The sequence below is a fragment of the Seriola dumerili genome, unplaced genomic scaffold (genome assembly GCF_002260705.1).
Source record: "Seriola dumerili isolate Sdu_G_001 unplaced genomic scaffold, Sdu_1.0 BDQW01000260.1, whole genome shotgun sequence".
Classification (NCBI taxonomy): Eukaryota; Metazoa; Chordata; class Actinopteri; order Carangiformes; family Carangidae; genus Seriola; species Seriola dumerili.
This window is the reverse complement of record NW_019174515.1, coordinates 76,419-96,577: the sequence shown is the minus strand read 5'-3', so window position 1 is coordinate 96,577 and position 20,159 is coordinate 76,419. Positions and strand designations below refer to the sequence as shown.

Below are 20,159 nucleotides of genomic sequence, written 5' to 3'. Positions count from 1 at the left end.
ATGTTTATTACTTTTCTGGACTCATTTTAGTTTTGTGACTTTTTCATATTCATGTTTGAGCTGCGTAAATTTCTCAAAGAGCAGCACAGCTTCTTTCAAAAGGAGGCAGACATGTTTACTAAAGGACGTTCTTGCTCCTCCTCTGGGTCACTGACCTCCTTTAAAGGACCATACATGTGTTTTTGCAACTTTAATAATATGTAAACGTTACATTTTTATTGGCACTTCTGAAGACAAATGGGACGGTTTTATATTTTTAGATTATTTTTCTGTTGTTCATGGAAGCTGTGGACTGGCATCAGCTGACTTTAGTCATGTGATCAATCACAGTGAACATTAATGTAGTTAAACTCTCATCTCCCAGGCTGCAGCTGGTGATTATCTACATTATTGATTAATCCCCCTATTAATTCTGTGGTTTGTAAAACGATAGAAAACTGTGAAAAATGCTCATCATCGTCAAATGTCTTCTTTTCACTTCAGTTTAAAGTTAGAACCATCAAATGTTTGGTTTGAAAAGTGACTATTAAAACAGCTGATTAGTTCTCTGTCCATTGATGGATCGTTGAAGCTCAAATGAAATCTGATAATGATGTTCACTGTGATGGATTACACAACTATGAACACACACTAAAAACAATGGAGGTCTAGAGTGGTAAAAAAAAAAAAAAATTTTGAGAATGGTTATAAAAATGTTGAGAGGTGATTTGTGTTAAACGTTCAAACATTTCCTAGCTTTGTTATGGTCCTGTGATCATCAGTGTTCTGTGACCTGAGGGCGGGTTTTTCCTTTAAATCAAACTTCAGTGGTTTGTGCACAAGTCAAGGCAAAACATGGAGTTTATAAAATCCTCCTGACTCCTGAGTGATTTGTTGTTGGTGACAGGATGTGTTGTCTGCTGTAATGCAGATTCACTGCTGTGTGTATTAAACGAGCTGTACTGGGCTGGGGGGGGGGGTCTTTTTCTGAGCTTCCTGCAGCGTGGATTACTGCTTTAGCTCTGTTATGGAAATCCATGCAGAGTTGGAGGCTGATTACTGTTTGTCATGGAGTTTCTCACCATGTTTTAGACAGAAAAACACAACTGATATGTCCCAGCTGCCCTGAAGGTTTCACAACCTGGGCAATGATTTCTTAAAGACAGTTTACCTCCCATTCAAGATTTATTTTTCTTTTTTTTTTTGCTCTTATCACTTGGATGACGGTATTTTTTTCTCATGGACCCTCAGAAATTCACTCTGTTCTAATCCATGGCTCTTTTCTAGAGATTTTTCTCAAGTACTTTGTTCATTTCCTCTGTTGAAATTTGTATTTATATGTTTAATAAAACAAGGTATGATCTGCTACAGTCTGCAGCTTCATGTGTCACTGCTGACGGTGTCTTAACACATTTGTTTTGGTTATTACAGTAAGAGCCAACGGAACTCTGAGAAAAGAGAAACCTGTGGTTTCCTGAACTGAACTCACTCTTCTTTGCATCAGTGAGACTGAAGACTGAGGAAGGATGTGGTGTCAAACTGAGCTGCTGTTAGTTTCTCTCTTCCTGACATGACGACTTTAAGGAGAAGTGCATAGTTGTAGGACAAAAGGTGAAGTGAAGAGCAGAGGCTGACAAACAAGCATCATCAGCTTCATGTAATTTAAGTATCAGCAATAAAAGTACTATTTCTGCCAGTGGTGGAAAATAACTGAGTACATTTACTCAAGTTGTGTAACAGTTTTTAGGAACTTATACTTGGATATTTCCATTTTTTTTCCACTTAATTAAACTTGTACTCAACTTCAGTGTTGTACCTTTGCTAACATTTAACTTAAAGTCTTCATAACAGACTGTAATGTATTTATAAGCAGATCTAAGTGTTTATTCATGTTAACAACTTTTAACTCCTGTGGATACTCGTCAGTGGAGGCTGCTGAATAAACAGAAACTGATAATATAGTAAAAAAGAAACTGCTGTGATAATATAAAATATATCTTAAAAGGTGAAGTTGGAATTTCTGACAAATCTGTTAATAAATGTTTTATTCTATCAACTATCCAGTAATTAAAAAGAGAGTTCAATCACAATAAAATTACATTAATAAACACCTTAAAATGACCTGATATCTGCTTATAAATTATAGTTTATAATCAGTGCAAATTATAGAGGTTATGATTCTGTACTGATTATAAACACCAAACAGGGAAAACCTACAGTAAAATGTTACTGTACTACATTTATTTGAGAGATATAGTTCTAGTTACATTGCAGATTATATTTTACTAAATGTGATAAACATATATAACACATTGTTAAAGATTAAACCAATGGTTCGCATCCAGTTTGTCTTTTGACATCATACAAAAAAAAAAAAAAAACAACTCTCTTGTGTTTGCTCATCACATTTTAGATGTCAGCTGTTGTCAGATTGATGACTCAGGATCAATGATCTGATCATATAACCTTGTTCAGCACATTTTAAATTGTCGTTACCCAGCTTCTTGATTTCTCGATGTGGTATTAAGTATTAAGCTGCTGGGGAAAATGGGGCCTATAAACATGCACACATCTTCAGTGCTAATAACTGAAGATATTAATGTAGAACAGTTCAATGTTGTAAACAATATTAATCACTATTTATACAGTAGACATATAAGAAATCACACTATAATAGAGTCTGTTTATATTTAAAGTGCTTTTATCCCAACTCTGTAGAGTAGAAGTAATAAAGTGATATAAAATAGAAATGCTCCAGTAAACTGCTCTTGAGTAAAAGTATGTATTTACTTCCCACCACTGAAAACATTCATGCTTCAGTCTCACGTCTTCAGAGTCAAACATTAGAAGAGTGAAGTCTGAAATACGTCGACCACAGAAAAAAAAAGTCGCTCCACATAAAACCAAATTCTTCAAAGACAGGAAATGATTTGGAGCAAGTTCTGACCGCACTTCAAACTCAGCTCGCCCCTCCCTCCTTTGTGACAACATCTGCTCTCATCTTTACTCGCAAACGAGTCCTTCTTGTTCTCTGCCTGATGTTTCTGTGAACAGGATGTACACTTCCGCTCGTAGTAGTGATGTGTTTCCCCTCATGATGGCCACCTGCCTACGCTGACAGGGAACAACATAGGGGGGGTGTCATGGCTCTGGGTGTCTGTATACACTATAAACACTATGTACAGTGTTTGGTATAATAGCTCTATGGTTGTACATGTGTCACAGGTGTAATCTGCACATTTCTTTGTTAGAGTGGGAAAAGTTCTCTGGTGGACAGCCATTCATTTTCATAAATTCTATTATGTTTTCTGTCTCAACACTGTTGTGTGTCGCTGACTGTAAAAATCCTCTGGTGCAACAGGTAGTGATTCAATTTACACTCAAGTTTATTAATTACTATTGTTATTATTATTAATAATAATAATAACTAGTTATTAATGATAATAATAACAACAATATTCAAACTAGCTGATCACAGAACTCAAAAATATATAAAAGTATTTGACAGGTGATTTATGGGAGGTGTAGCACAAAAACATGTCATTAACCAGCATTGAATCAGTAACATGAAACGGCTTTAATGACTTATCAGACACAGTGCAGAGCTCTCTGTCGCCTCCTACAGGTCGGCCTGCTGGTTGTCCTGAGGCTCTGTGTTGCTGTCTGCTGCAGCTGAAGCTTGAGTGATGGAGCTCTGAGACGTGCAGCCCAGAGCCGACACCGGCCAGTCCCGACCCGAGCTGCTGGAGGCTGGACACACAGAGGAAGAGGAAGAGGAAGAGGAAGAGGAGGAGGAGCAAGAGGAGGAAGAGGAGGGTTGACATGTTCTTTTACTGATGTAAGGGAACAGATAATTAAATGACCAGAACCAGAGAACGTACTGTAAGAAAAAGAGACATTTCTGTGCGGTGGGGGTTGGATACAATTCAGATAAATTAATTAATTATATTAATAGTTTTAAATGTCTTTATATATCAGATTGACTCTGTGTGCTGTTGTATTGTGAGCTCCACTGTGAAAACCAAGATGTTTTGGTTTTCTACCATAATAATAATTATTATTATTTAAAATAATAATTTAAAAAATAAATTCAATTGAATTTGAAAATTAATTCACTGGATTTAATAATTATAATTATCATTAAAAATGATACCATCACAATAATAATAATAATTATTATATGTTATTATGATCAAGGTTAAACTCAGTGAACTGAAGAGAGACCGGTGAAGATAATACAGGCCTTCAGTGTGACATCTGCACCGATCAGTTCAGACATGTTCAGACAGGTCTCACAGATTCCTGACACAACACTAGACCTGAACAGGAAGTCTTTAGACTGTGAGAGGAAACCTGGGGAGGCATGCAGAGGACTGTGTGTGACTCACCTGAGCGGCTGCACTGGGCAGTCTTAGGACTGTGGGGGTGATGAAGTGGAGCGTTGTGCCCCACCTCTGGAGAAGTCGTGGGTTTGTATGACGGGGGGCATTTGGCTTTGTCTTTAATCTTGCACAAGCCGGCCGTCACTGTAGCACATGAACAGTTCAACATGTGAGGAAGGTTCACGACAACCAGCACAAACAACAACAACTGAACCTTACCTTGACATTTCCAACTGTCAGCCAAAATACACTGGATGACATTTGTTGTCATGAATCATGTTCAACAGCAACTATGAGCCTCAACAGGTGTGAAATCACTTCTTCATATTTCACATTGACCTTCAGACGTTTGTTCTCAGTTCAAGGCTCAAAGAATTTCTGCACCAACACATGTGGACTAAAGCTGCTGGGAGCTGACAGAACAACACTGCTGCTCCCTGCAGCTACATGAGTAAAATGTTTAAAAGAAGAACTGACTGTAGAAGCTGCTCACACATAAGAGCTCTGCTGCTGTCACGTGTTTATGTGAATTTAGAAGCAACAACAACTTCAGGAACCACTTTCTTGCTCTCTGACGTAGTTGTAAGTGTAGTTTAAAATATATTTTGACCATCAGTAATACCTGTTTTAGGATTCATTCATCCATTGTATGCTAATCTGTTTTTATATTACGTGTTATGCTATATGTATGGAGTTTATTTTATCAGCCTTATTTCATCCATTTTATTTTATGTGTTTTGTGAACCTTGATTATTCTCTTCATATATTTTCTAATTCACTGTCTGTGTGTGTGGTCCTCTATGTGTTACATGGTGCTGCAAAAGAAAGTTTTAATTGCACTAAACTAAATGTTTCCTGGTTAAATAAAGTTGAATATTTCCATTCTTAATAGAGCAATAAAGTCTGGTGAGGTCAGTCACATTTGTGGTTTTAAAACATCAATTAATAATTCAGGAACAAACACATGAGACATTTAGAAACATTAACTTTACCGTCTTTGGTAGAGATTGTAGGTAGTTTAGTTTCCGTGGTTCTGATGGCTGGGGGGTTCAGGCGACCTCTGTAAATGTGCCCATCCAGTCCGATGATATCGACCTCCTCCGACTGACCAGTCAACACACACACACACACACACACACACACACACACACACACACACACACACACACGATGGAGCTAATTTTAACCATTTCATAAATAGTTAAAAAATGATCATGTTTTTGTAAATGTTTAACTGTTATTCTACAACTGTAAGAAATATAAAATTTATGATTAATAAATTGGCACATGTATGTTTTCTTCACCTCCGAACCTGGATGGCAGTGTTTGTGTTTGTTCATTCACCAGTTGAACTGTGGTTCTCTGATTGGATAACATCTGTGTATACATACTGTGATTCTTGCTGTTGATATAAACTGTAACTTTACATCAGTATAAAAGATGGCTGAGCTCTTCTTTGTCATACCTGAATGACACCGTCCCCCTCAGGCTGGTTGTGGTGTTTCATGTACTGCAGGCCAGTGCGCCGTTGGCTGGCTGAGGTCACTGTGTGACTCCCGCCGCAGCTCCTCGACACGGCCAGGTGGCTGTAGTCCGCCAGCTCAGCGATGCGCTCACTGCTCGGCCAGAGAGAAACATTGAGACAGTGTCTGCAGATTTTCTTTTTTCTAAATCTGGAACTGTTGATCTAAAGTTTCAGAGCCTCAGATTTGTTCAAGGTCACTGCAAGGGACCTACAAGATTTTTTGTTTTGCATCCCAGAGATTAATATGTTAAAAAAAAAAAGTTTACATACAACCTCCACTGCTGTCATTTAAACATGAGGCTTTATTTATTTATTTCTGATACTTGTGTTGTTGTAGATGCTGTTTCTCATGCTTTGGTGATCCACCCAAATTTACTACTTTCTTTTAATGTGATCCTTTTCCTTTCCCTGGGTCTTATTTGCTGCTTTAACTACCCCGTTAGCATTTAAGTGTCTTAAACCTAAACATCTAAACAGAGAAGGACAGAATGAAAGGACACGTTCGCATTCATCTCTTGTCTGTCTTCACAGTGATGTTCTGTGTGGGGTTGTGGAAATCCACAGCCTCGTTTACAGCACAAAAAATATAATGTAATAAAACTGTATATACTTTTTTGCTTATAAACATGATTTTGAAGTGATGACATTGCATTGGGCTGTCAGAGGCCACAGCTGTAAAACCTGGTTAAATACATATTTGTGTGATGTTGTTCACAGTCCTGTTTACACAGCACTTCTCCCCCTAAATCCCAAATTAGTCAGTTTGGGTTTCTGTTACTGGAGTTTGATAACAGCTTTGGAGAATGTGTGGAGAGGAGTAATGATAACAGTGAAAGACAAACTTGAAAAAATGGTCATCCATCCTTTAACCTCTCCCCTGTCCTGGCCCTGACTCACTGCTGGACTCCTAGCTGTTTCTGGTTCAGGTTGTTGCTCATGGTGTCCTGGGAAGCGGCCCTGTCACAGTGTTTCAGTCGTCTCTGCGCGCTCTCTATCTGCCTGCACATCACATCGTGGCTCCTCTGAAGCCGCTCCCTTCTCCTGCCTGATTTAGCGACCCCAAAGTTGTAGCAGTTGGTCCCTGGTTTCAGGCTGAGACGGTGAGACCAGCTTACAGTGCAGCAGGTACTGAGAAAACTAACCAGAGCTCTGGGTGTTTGAAGGCTGAGACTAGAGTCTGACATTACCTCTTCCATATAAGTTATGTTTATGGTTTTTATTTTTTTGGTTTACAGATCAATACAGGTGATCAATCTGACAGATCTAAGGCACAGTCTTATTTGCTCTATAGTTAGCAATACAATAAAATACAATTTGATAAAAACAAAACAAAGAAAGAAAACCTTATGTTTTTCAGACTCTTGTGCCACCTGCTGGTGAACAGAGGCTACAGCTGCTCTCACCTCCTGTAGTGCTGTCGAAACTGCTCCAGAGCATACACGGTGAACGGCCTGATGGACTTGTTCGAGGGGAATCCAGGAGTGGAGGGAAGCGTCATCAAATGCCTTTTATTCACCAAAACAAACACACAAACATATCAGAGCAGAGGAGCTCAGAGAGCAGCTCAGTGGTGTTGATTTTGTAATCTGAGAAATGACTAAATTAGAATTAGCGCCTTGCGTTCGAATGCCTACGACCCTCAGACTAGTTTCAGTTTACATTCCTGTTTATCCAGAGTCATATAAAATATTAACCATTTGTGTGAAATTTTATTATGAAATAACTTTTCCTCTGGACACATAACGAGTAGAAATCTAAATACATGAATTATGATAGTCACTGTTATTTGTGTTGACTCACGGTCCGGGGGTCTGCTTGACAACAGGTCGGTCACAGGAGAGGCAGTGAAATCTGTCCACGAGCTGTCTGGAACAGAAAGACACACAAAGAAACGTCACTATATTAGGTTCTTCATTTTCACAGTATGAAACAACCATGTGCAGGTGTGAGGTGAATACAGCAGGGCTGACTACCGATATTGAAAAACTTTACTGTTGATTAATGAGCGTGACTTCAACACCTACTTTCTGATACCAGCAGCATCGTCGTTCTCTGGAGCTCCCTGAGACTGCAGCTTCTCATGAATATTCTTCCTGCAGTCTTCCAGCTGCTTCTTCACAGAGTCCAACTCCATCCTGACCAGCTGTGGTGAGATCACAAGTCAAATACCACGTGGTTAATCAGATCAACCTTTCAAAAGCAGTATGAGTCAAACCCTTGCATCTGTCACTGGAAGTTACAGTTAAAAAGTCAAAACATGAGTAAATGGCTGACAGTGTTAGTGTTTGAACAGCTGATCTCTCCGTACCTTACACTCCATCTCAGTGGAGAGTTTGTCGATGACTTTGTGCCAGTCCTGTGCCTGGTCCGTCACTTTGTTCTGCAGCTCGTGGAACATGGTGTTGAGCTGCTCCGTCGCAGAGTCAAACTGCAGTCGGCTCACTTTGCTGTCCAGAGCAGATTTATCTGCTTTCTTCAGGTGGAGACACAACAAGACGCTTAAGATCAGCAAAATACAAAGACACAGGCCATGGTTGGAAAGATGCACCAAATGTGATACAAGAGACAAGATCAGTCTCTGCTCTGTCTCAAAGATTGGGAACAGCAAGTATGAAGTGAGTATGAAGTGATGAAGGGTAATCAGGTTTTAAAGACTTTATCATCCTCTTCTTTTAATGAAAATGTGATATTCTCTAATCACAACTGCATTATTACTTCTCATACAGTGTGTAAGGGTAGGAGCTGTTGGGTCGGGGCAGAAATAATCTGAGTGGTTAAATTAAACCTCAGCGGGCAGAGCCCCTGAGCCACAGATTTCCTGGACAGGGGATATTCAGGGATTGGCTCACCAACCTGTTGTTACTAGAGCTCCAGAGAGAAGCCTGAGAGAGGAGGTTGGTTTTTGGTTCTTAAAACGACAAATTTATCTTCTTCTGGATCAAACCTTTCAAATAAAGGTGAGATAATAGCCAGTTTACCAATAACCAATAACATGATCATCTCTACTCTTAACTAATGGGTTTTTGAACTTGTATATTTTGCACACACCTGTACATACCTGTCTGAGTGGTAACTGAAGTATCTACCCTTCAATTGAGGCCACTTACAATTTCACTCTCAACCATCTGCTTGTCAGCCTTCTTCTCCTCCAGCTCCTCTGTCGTCTTGTACAGCTCCTGAATTCAATAATATGAAGCATCAATTAAGAGGAGAGGAAAGAAGGAAAAACTTATTTCTGGTGCACAGAGTTCAGATACTTTCTCAGATTTTCCTCTTTCTGTCTTTTGTCTAAATGAGACGTTGCTCAATGTTTTGTGACTTTTGAAGTTAAAAGCATTGAACAACAAGTATGTATGGATACATCCATGCAGGTGCATCCCAGCCAGGTTCATCACTTTTTTGTGTCCCCTGGAAACACTTCCACTGTCGTCTGTGCTACTTGCAACACATTTCTATATTTGGTTGTGTTGTGTGTATTTGCAGCACATGTGATGTCAAATTGATAAACATCTTTTCTGAATATGTTTGTGTTTTGTCTATTAGTATGTGGTTTCTTAGGCTGCAGTGCGTTGATCTCTAAGGCCCACCGAAGAAGAGAGGGGCAAAGAAAAGAGCAACATGAAACATGCAGTAAGTTTTTTTCTTTACCTCTATGTGGTTCTGTTTCTGTGTGTTGTCCTCGTGCAGACACCTGGTTGTTTCATGCAGTTTTTCACACTCGGCTTGAAGCTGCAGGATCACCTTCTGCACATCGTTCACCAGCTCCACGCTCTGAGAAACACACACACACACACACACACACACACACACACACACACACACACACACACAGGTTAGTTTTACCTCTTCCTAACTAACTGTTAAAAAGATAAAACAACCTCTTTCTTAAAAAACTTATTGTAGTTCTTGTCAGCTGACTGGGTGAACCAGCTCTGAATCAACACACTAGTTGACCTAACTGTCTGTCTGTACTGATTTGGCTTGCCTCTCTGTCCTTCACCATCCCTGCTCTGGCTCCTGTCTGCTGTTGGAGAAGGCTGTTCACCATGTCCTCCAGGTGCTCGTAGCGCTTGAACAGACAGCTGAGCCTCCTCCCAATGGCTACTGTGCTAGTGGTGAAAGCTGATCCCTCTTTATCCTGACTATTGCTCTCATCCTGCCTAGCCTCATCCTGAAGGCTGCTGGACAGCTCGGAGGTCAGGGACAGCATCATTTCCTCCAACCTGCCTCGCAGGTCGTCCAGCTGAGGTCAGAGGGCACAGAATTGAGATCACACTGATGTACTGTATGTCGGGCTGATACCGGACACTTACTCTACAATCTCTATTTCCATTTGAAAAAACAACAACATTGTCCATTTTCTCTACACTTGCTCTTACTCTGATAAAAGTTAAGAGAACAATCATTATTTCTGGGTAAGAAACACCTCATATAGCTGTCCTGTAACTTTCTTATATGCTCATTCAGGCCTGTTTGTCAGACCGGTTCTATTTACACAAGCTATCACAGAGGAACAGGAAGCAACAGCAGCAGCAGTTCTGACCTGCAGATGAAGACACGTGGGTGTCATCTCCCACTGGCAAAGAAAGATATCTGTTTTAACATCTAAGCAACCCGCAGTTAATGATCATTTCCAATTTCAATTAACATGTACATTATTTTTCTTGATGACTTGATTGTGAGCAAATAGTGTCCTCAGGGGTAAAGATTGTTATTATGGTTAACTACACAGAAGACCAGGAAAACCAGAAAACATTAAGAGCCTGGAACCAGATCATTTTTTGCTAATTTTGCCTGAAAAAAGACTCAAATCATTAACTGATTATCAAAATAGATGCTGATTGATTTTCTGTCGATCAGCTTATCGGCTGATTATTCCAGCTCTAGTTTTGTACGTGAGGTCTTACATTTTACTACTTCACCACTTGTGCAACTGTTTTACCCATACTCTACCTCAGGTCATCTCCATAGTAACCAGAGAGACAGTACTGTGTATTTCTAGTATTCAGCTGAAACTATGCTCCTTTTTTAATTATCAAAAAACCTGAAGTTGTAACAAGATTCAAAATTTAAGAAGTGACTTGTACCTGCTGGTTTAAACTGCTGCTGATGTTACTGTGTGTTTGACTACAACTGTTGTGCAGTAATTACTGGGCCTTAGTATCAATGACCCCGTGTCCCTGTTCGATGACTTAATGCAGTCGAATCCCTTCAAACATGCCTCACATGCCTCCTGTCTGACCTGATCTTGGAGGTGTTGGTCTCTCAGTTTCTCCTCTGATAAAGCCTGTCTGGCCTTCAGCTGCTTCAGGCCCTCCTCTAGTTTCTGCACAGACCTCCTGGATACCATGAGTGAAAACACAGACCAACGTCTAACCTGATCTAAACACTCACAGTGTTCTTCTAAACTTTGTTGTACAAAGCCTGTTTATGTTTTTAGATGTAATTGGAAAACTCATGCATTTGGCTGTTACTGATCCCTCTCCCTGTGTGCTGCCACCTGTCTTTACCTGAGGAGGGATATTTGCTGTCTGAGCTCATGAGTGGCGCTGCTGTCTGACTCCACACTCTCTGTAGCTGCTTCTGCTTCTGAGCTGGTTTCTCTTTCTTGGTTTGTCAGGATCATAAACATTTCCTCCAAATCGTCCAGCTTTGGACAGACACATTATATCATCAGAGCCAGAACAGACAGTTTGTGATACTGCGGAGTTTGCCTTGGTGAAGATGTTGAGATGTGAGTATTTTTCTTCCTCTGTTGTTGTTTCTCTCACCCACCTTTTCCCGGTCGCTCATCAGGCCATCTATTAAAGCTCTCTGCTCGTTCACTCGATCCATCAGGTTATTAGTCACATCCTGAGAACCTGAATGTAAAATATAACATGAAACTGTTGGTGCAAGTCAGGGAAGTGATTTTCCAACAAAACATGATTCATTCAATTAAGGTTTAATATCCATTTACTGCAAAATCCAGCAGTTAAGGACGCTTGCTTTTTGCTGTCTGTAATGTTATTAAAGAAATAGTTTCTGAGAGTTAGAAGAGATGTAACATTGATGCCACTCTCACACATGTATTTGTCTGATAAATATGTTGCTGAGGTCAGCAGCAGGTTAGCTTAGCTTAGCATACAGACTGACAACAGGGGGAACTAGGCTCTGTGCAAAAGTAATAAAATCACCTTAACCCCACCATCTTATTTAGGACATATCACTGGAGCCAATCATTCAGCAGGACACACCGGGACACCAGGACTCTTCCGCTCTCTCTGTATATGTATTTGTTTATTTACAAAGCCCTCCTTGAAAAACTGCCTTCATATCTCACACCCATGTTAGTTTGGTACACTGGACCACATTACTAACCCTGGAACTCACTACAAAGCACTTTAAAATTAATTTGTCAGTACCTCATGGTCATTTTATATTCTTAATCTCAAACATTTTAATTTCTGTTTGTATCTGTTTTAATTGATTCTTGTCATTACATTACTTATCAGTTGTATTTGTTTTTATTTACTCAACATCATTGTAAATGAGGGCTTTACCCTCAATGATGGTGGTGTCTATATTGTTCTTAACTAGTCAGTCAATGTTGCAACATCAGGGCTGTGTGTGTGTGTGGTTTGATCATCATTCGATTAGCAGCCCAAAAATATAAACAAACCACCCACCAGCTGTCAGATTAAGATTTTTTTTTTTTTGCCATTTTGCCTTTACTGACAGTCAACAGTCTAAAGAGAGAGACAGGAAACAAGGGCTGAGAGACAAAGGGGCCAGGGGCCAATCCTAATTGATGCACAAAGTACATGACATCCCACTTCAAACCACTGACAAGAGCACAGTTAAAACAACATCTACAGATATCTCAAATGAAAATAACCACAACTCTGAGTTCATGCAGGACCTCCATGTTCACGGTAAGAAGCTGAACATTTCGTTAGACAACACATGACAGATGACTGAGAGGGCACAAGCAGGTGATTTATAGTTACCATGCTCGCTGATGATTTCTCTGAGCTGATCCAGCTGTGTCTGGTCCACCTTTCCTTTCTCCAGCGCTGCCACACGAGCTTCCAGCTTGTTGAAGTTTTCCCTCAGTCTGCCAATGTTCCTCAGAGCCTCCACCGTCTCTGAGTAGCGCTCTGAGTTGCTGGCCGATAGAGACAGGGACAAACCAGCAGCCACACGGCCTGTTTTAGGATGAGTCTGCTGAGGTGGCCCTGACAGGACCAAAGAGGTCTCTGTGGCTGGCTGAGTGCCCAGGTCTCCCTGAAGTGTCAAGTTCTCTCCAGAAGTCGCTGGAAAACCAGGAGCTGCTGTCCTGACAGAGTCCTTGACAGGGTGGGAAGAGGAGGACGTGGTGGTGTCAGAAGTGTTTACAGCAGTGAAGTTGCTGTTGAAAGGTGCATGTTTGGGTCTGAACAGATCAACAACCCCTGAATTCACAAGCTCAAAAAAAGCAAAAGAAAAAAGTGAAGACATGTTAATGACCGATCCACTGGTTTCTGTTCATTAAATAGATTTTTGTGTTTTGTGAGACTGACAATTATCTATTAAGAATAATTCCTGGTAATATAATCAATCAGTTAATATGACCTGGACCCATGTATGGATTACTGAACAGTGAAGTGACTGTTAATATTTCTGGTCTGAAAGTCACAGAGCTCAGTTAAAAGATAAAGGCAGACAAAGCTATTTTCTGTTTAATTTTTCTGCCATCGTTTTGGTTTCTCTGTTTGCATGTGTCTTTTCCCTTCTAAATTTTAAAGACCCAACTGCAGCATTTAATGTCGTACTCTGGTTGGCTGTTTTGTAGATGTGGGGCGTAGCAGCATTCAGTCACATGGTGAGAACTTGCTGATGCTGTCTTTAGTCACCAAACCTAAGAATCAGCCATCGTCTGCTGTGTCTCACTGTGTGATGCAGAATCACAGTTTTTTGTGACCGAAGAGCAGATCTGAGCACATTTCTCTGGAATGTCAATGTTCGCCTCAAGCAGCCCTGAATCACACAGTGTAAAGGCCTAAATGCTGAAGAGTCTTTGTAGTTTCAGCTGAACGTATGAATGCACTTTTGTAGACAAAGGGGGAACATTAAAACTATACTCAGAGAAGAGCAGGGCTGAGGTCTGAACCGCTGTAATGAACTACTGAACAGTCATGAAGCCTGTCATGAGCAGGCAGGATTACTACATTTCCCTCTTCATGGGAAGTCTACAAACAGCTTTTGGATCTCACCTTGTGGTTTTCTCCCTCATTGAGCAGAGCTGACTGCATGACGTCCCAGGTCACACACCGACTCAGCTCCTCTGGGTCTGGATACTTCTGATATGTGTCCATTAGAGATCCCTGTCACCGTGAGAAACACACGAGGTGACAAGAATGAATTGTAGGAAAACTGCGCCAAGAAATAATTTCAGTGTGAACGGTACAAAGTGAAGCTGACGTTCCTCCCACACACACACACACTCACCACTGCTTCCTCCAGGGCGTCCACACGGTGGCACTCCACTGCAGTGATTGTCTCTGCCTCAGCACCGACCGCCTACACACAGGAGATCTGTTTCAATATTCAAAACCCTCTTATTTGGTTGTCATGCTTGATTTGAAAATCATGACAACTAAATACATTATAATGTGTCTTTTTCTAGATTTACATGATCGTGAAATGCAGGAAAAAGAATTCACTACTTTGGGGGATTTTGTTTGTTTTTACTTCTGTGTTCACAACTTTTTGGCCTTCTGTCTATTCTAAAAGGAATGACCATCCATATCTGCATGTTATTTAGGCACAGTGAGGTGAGACAGATATTGTATCATAACTCAGGTGAGTGTAGCTGTGTCCACTTTTGTCAAAAGAAACATAGAGAGAAAAAGGAAATTACATATTTAACACTTTTTAACACTCATTTATCGTCTTGTCTGTTCAGAGTAGCACTGACCTGACCTCTGATCATCCATCCATTCTTGTTATCATATATATATATGTAATTTATTATTATTATTAATTCATCATCAGTGAATGCCAGTGAGTCAGAAAGCAACTGGGATTTTGACCAAATTTCTATCATATATTCCACTGTGTTCTATGAGCATTTGGTGATAGTTGCTGATATAAAATAATATTTACTCTTTAAGAAGAGGCCACTGCAAAATGAATGTACAAACAGTTCCTTGATGAACTGATTCATCATCCAGTTTAACAAATGTAAGAAAATGGTAGAAATGATGTTAAATCTCAAAGCAGATTGGTAAAATAAGTTTAATGTCTCACTTTAACCTACAACTGATTTTGCATCAGGTCAAAACTACTTTGACGATTATATTATTGTATAATGATAAACAGCGAGATTTCAATAGGGTCCTCGCACCCCTCAGTTGCTCTGGCCCTAATTACAGTTGCTAACAATTCACAAAAGAATGGTGAGCAAGCCAGTAATCTCAGGAGTCGTCCATCTGAGCAGTCTCACCTTCTGTTGGTGGCGCAGCTCCTTAATCTCATCCTTCAGATTGTCTTTCTGGTTGTGGAGCTCATGTATGAGCCTCATGGCCTGTAACCAAGAACAGACACAAATCAGCACCATCTCCCCGACCCTGATGAAACGAGACAGGAATTCAACAGAAGTTGACAAAGAGGACAGAGAACAATCAAAACGTAAGAGATGAGACAAATCAAGCTGTGACACTGTTTTCACATGTGGTGCTTCAGGCTGATAATCTGCTCTTTAACCAGGTTATTTCAACTTCCAGTGAGACTCTCAGGGCTTGTTGGCAGAGTCAACAGTTCATGTGTGTGTGTGTGTGTGTGTGTGTGTGTGTGTGTGTGTGTAACAAAGGAAATTCCAGAGCTGTATGTGAGGTGGTGTTTAACGTGTCACATATGCCTGGATAGGACCTGATGCATGGCGACCCCACACAGCTTCACAGCCTGAATGACTAACAGTTGGTTAATTAGTGCAGTCAAATTCGACGACACACGAAGCCTGTTGTGTTTGCTTGGAAGGACCTGAACTATTTATTTCATCTGAAACTTGACTACACATTCATGTCAACTTCTGTTTCAAGCAAGACATAACCTCATTCATCAATACATTGATTGCAGTTTGGTCTGTGACAAAATCCCAATTTGTTATGACATTTAATATTAAATAAACCCTAATTATTATTATTATTATTATTATTATTATTATATGTTATATTAAATAAAACTGCCTGCAGCTCTGTCAAGTCATCTTCAGGACATGACATCATCACCACAGATTAAAGCATTTGTGGATTAAAAAACAGTGGCAACAGCAGCATTTTAAACAATTTCACCCAGGGCTGAAAAGAGTAGTTGATTTATCAATTAGTCTATTGGTAGGAAATTAATCAATTCATTGTTTCAGTCATTTTTCAAGCTGAACTGGTTCCAGCTTCTCAGATGTTTTGACTGTAAATTCAGTGTTTATTGTTTAAAATATCTTGCTTTCATTAAATATCTTTCTCACAAGTATTTATGTTTTATATATATACAGTTTATATATATATATATATATATATATATATATATGTGCGTGTGTGTGTGTGTGTGTTTGTGTGTATATTGGCCGATATATCAATATCGGTATTTCTTTATTCCCTAATATCGGTATCGGCAATAACTTGGCTTTTTATTTACAGGCCTTTATAGGCAACTAACAATTAGTTTGATTATCAGTGAATCTGATGATTATTTTAATTTTATATAATCTTTATTTAATCAGGCACTCATTGAGATTAAAATCTCTTTTTCTCTTTTTATCCAAAGAGACCTCAGGACAAGAAGCAGTCACAAAAGACGATTAACAAAGACAACAAAACTACACATTGTTCATTTGTAAAATGTCAGAACACGTTTTCCTGGAGCGCCTAGTGCTATCTTCAAATTGTTTTTATCCACAGACCCAAAACCCAAAGCTCTCAGTTTACTGTCATGTAAAACAAAGAAAAACTTGAAATCCTCATATCAGAGAAGCTGGAATCAGCAAAAATGTGGAAAAATGACTTAAATATAAAAATGTATCTGTTATCAAAAGAGGAGGCGATTCATTTTCTGTTGAGCAATGAAACTAACTGATCAACTCATCTGACATGTCACTAGGAAAAGCACAGGTGTGAATAATAACTTTAATTCTGGTGTTGTTCGCACTGTCACAGCGTACTGGGACACTTGAACAGAACCGAGAAAAAGGACTATTTTAATAGAATATGTTAAAACGTTCTCTGAGATATACTCAAACAAACAGAACCAGAGAAATGACCTCCTGGGTAGGTAATAATTCAGTGACAGAAAGGCTTTGTTACTCTTTAAGCTGTCGCCTCTATAAGAATAGTCAGCCATTAACTGAATCTGACTGTTGTTGCACTTTGAACGAGACACGTCACTCAGGTGTTCTCACAGAGTCAGATCAGGCATCACTGGGGTTTCCACTGCCAAACACACATTCCAATAAAAACAATTAATCTGACAGCTTAATAGGTGCACCCTGGCGAGGGGCTGATCTCCGTGACATGTGGTATATACTGTAGTGGTGCAGCAGACGGAGGCTAAACAAATGTGTTCTGACAGGTCGGGGGCTTTTAGAAGAGAGACAGCAGTGGATGAGGGCACGCCGGGTCACCTCATCATGGTTAAGTCAGCGGATACACTAGTTGACCCCGGCTATGCCCACAGAGGACATGAATGATTCAAATGGGCTCCTGAAAGACACAGCATCACCTGCACCTGCCCGATGTCCTGCTTTTCACCTGAGAGCTATTCATCCCCTGACAACCAGGATCATCTCTGCAGGGGACTAATTACCCCCTATCACACGGAGAGGGGGAGAGAGGGAGGATGAGATCAGGAGTGGGATAGGGGAAGGTGATGGCAAGTCTGGACAGTGTCACAAAAACCTTCACCTCTAACAAACTCTCCTCTGATCAAACTCTTGTCCTTCCTTTGTCTTTTCAAGATAACAGCTGACGTTAATGCTGACGTTAACATCTTCAGCTCTGTCTACCTCTCTTTTGGAAGCTGCATGACAGAAACCTGAACAGAGACACGCAGAGGTCATTTGAGATGTCAGGGTGGCGCCCATCTCCTATTGTGCTCTGCTCTGTCACCAACAGCTTAATACGCTGAAATGTTCAGCTCAGCCCGCCAGAGACGGAAGAGAAGAAGAAGACGATGTATGCTGCTGGCTCAAATACAAACTCAGTCTTTGGGTCTTATTTTTCAAAGAAAACCTAATTTAACCAAATGAGCAGGATAAGGATCAATTACAACTCAACACTAATTAACAACTGCTGCTGACCTCTGGGTTGAAACTTTCAAGCATGTTGTACCTGTGGTGCCCACCCCAATCAGTGATGCCAGGCAGGTGTTTTCCATCAACTGACAAAGGAAAGGCACCGGGTGTGACATCACTGCTTGGGGTGTGGCTAGCATTGCAACTTACCTGAACATCTCAACACTATAAAACAGTGAAACACAATCAGCATAGTCAAAAATATCTACTTTGTCCCATGTGTCATCAATAATGATCCAATATGTCTTAACATGCTGAGCAACAGCATCCCAACAGGTAACAATTTAGTGTAGGGCTGCAACAATTAGTCAGCTACTAGTTTGATAATTGATTCATCATTTAAAGGTCAATTTTACAATGCATTGTTAGTAAATTAAACCAACCAATGGTTTATAAAATAGCTTGAATCAACTTCATCTTGGGCAACCACAGCATGTTTACACGTTAAAGCATCAGTAATAATAACCAAATGGTATAATATATCATAATATGATTCTGGCATTTTGGCAACATAGTGAATAATTTTATACTTTTAAGTACATTTGCTGACAACACTTATTCAAGTATAGTTTTGAATGCAAGACTTTTACTTGTAATTGAGTATTTTTACTTTTAATACTTCTGCTAAAACTTCTGTAATTCTGTATTTATAAGATAAAAACAATGATAAACGACCAATTAAAGAAAGGCCTTTTTAAAAACATAAGTTTTAAGAAGTGATTTGAAACACGTTGAAGGAATATGGTGTAACTTAGGGTTTATTCAAAATAAACACTTGTTTAATGACTTTAAAGTTATTATTTGGGTTATTTTAACTGATTGAATGAGTTGCTGCTCTTACCTTGGACACACCATCCTCGCAGGTCTGGATGCGGGACCGGAGCTTTGACTCGTCTGCGGCGGAGGAGGTTATCTGCTGCTGCAGCAGTTCGATGCTGGGCTGAACGTCGTGCTTCATGTCTCCCTCCAGCTGGAGTTGTTCCTCCTCTGTGTGCCGGTCCTGTCCGGGACCGGTGACACCCATCAGAGCGTCGGTGTGCGCGTCGCCGGGGGTAGAGTCAGTCCACCGGATCCTCATCTCCCGGATACCCAGGTGCTTCAGCACGGCGTGGAGCAGGGCGTGGAGGGCGCTGAAGTTGACAGCTCCCTGCTGAGGTGTCCCGATGGATAAGTTTAACAAGTCATACAAGGTGATGTTGTCCTCCGACATGTTTGTTTGTGAACGGGAAGACAAGTTACTTAAAGTTAAGCTAACGTTAGCTAGCTTATTAAACTATATTTTAGCCAAGAAATTCCGCTCGTGACGACAAATAAATATACTGGATAACATTTAAAAACAAATGTAAAATATCACTTTTGTGTTTCTCGAAAGTTAGTAATCGTGTCCAGCATCCCACAGTCAGCGTTAATCACGGAGGTTTGTTGAATGCGAAAATGTTCAAAAGAAAACGGTAACTCAGCGACATCAAACCGGACAGATTCACCGGAAACAGACTCCTGCTCTTCAAAGTAAAGCAAAAATCTGAAAGACAACAGCAAAAAGGATTTATTCTCAATAGAAACGTGCTAATTATTTCCATATATAGTAACATCTTGTGAAATTTTCACGATAAATATCCCCTCATAGCATCAAGAACTGCAATATTCCTATACTAGCACAACTATTGTCTATTATACTGTAGCATACCCTTATATTAACACTGGGTAGTTCCTCCCTTTACTCTCAAACAGCCTGTTATTCATGGCATGTTCATGTCAGTTTTACAATAATGGAACATTGAGGTTGGGTATTTAGTTCATTGTTTGTTAGACTGCCCCTACAGGATATACAGCATTTCTGATTTTTAAATGATCTCTTCATCTGGGGCTTAGATCTGTCTGATAGATATTAAGGATAAATTATCACAGATTTTTTTAGGTGTACATTTACTGCATGTTATTGCATTGCGCTCATAAATGTATTATG

At 40.0% G+C, this 20,159-nt stretch overlaps 1 protein-coding gene across 1 annotated transcript; it reads right to left on the bottom strand.

Annotated features, from left to right (window-relative positions):
• Positions 1-3,449: 3,449 nt before the first annotated feature.
• Positions 3,450-19,758, bottom strand: LOC111230206. Its single transcript, XM_022756857.1, has 16 exons — positions 19,035-19,758; positions 15,353-15,433; positions 14,356-14,427; positions 14,121-14,231; positions 12,876-13,215; positions 11,662-11,747; positions 9,535-9,657; positions 8,994-9,062; positions 8,195-8,359; positions 7,911-8,029; positions 7,687-7,752; positions 7,290-7,391; positions 5,827-5,977; positions 5,354-5,465; positions 4,368-4,505; positions 3,450-3,729 (listed from the first exon to the last, which is right to left on the bottom strand). The coding sequence occupies exons 1-16, from the start codon at positions 19,401-19,403 to the stop codon at positions 3,599-3,601; spliced, it is 2,235 nt and encodes a 744-aa protein (XP_022612578.1). The 5' UTR covers positions 19,404-19,758; the 3' UTR covers positions 3,450-3,598.
• Between the last annotated feature and the right edge of the window lie 401 nt (positions 19,759-20,159).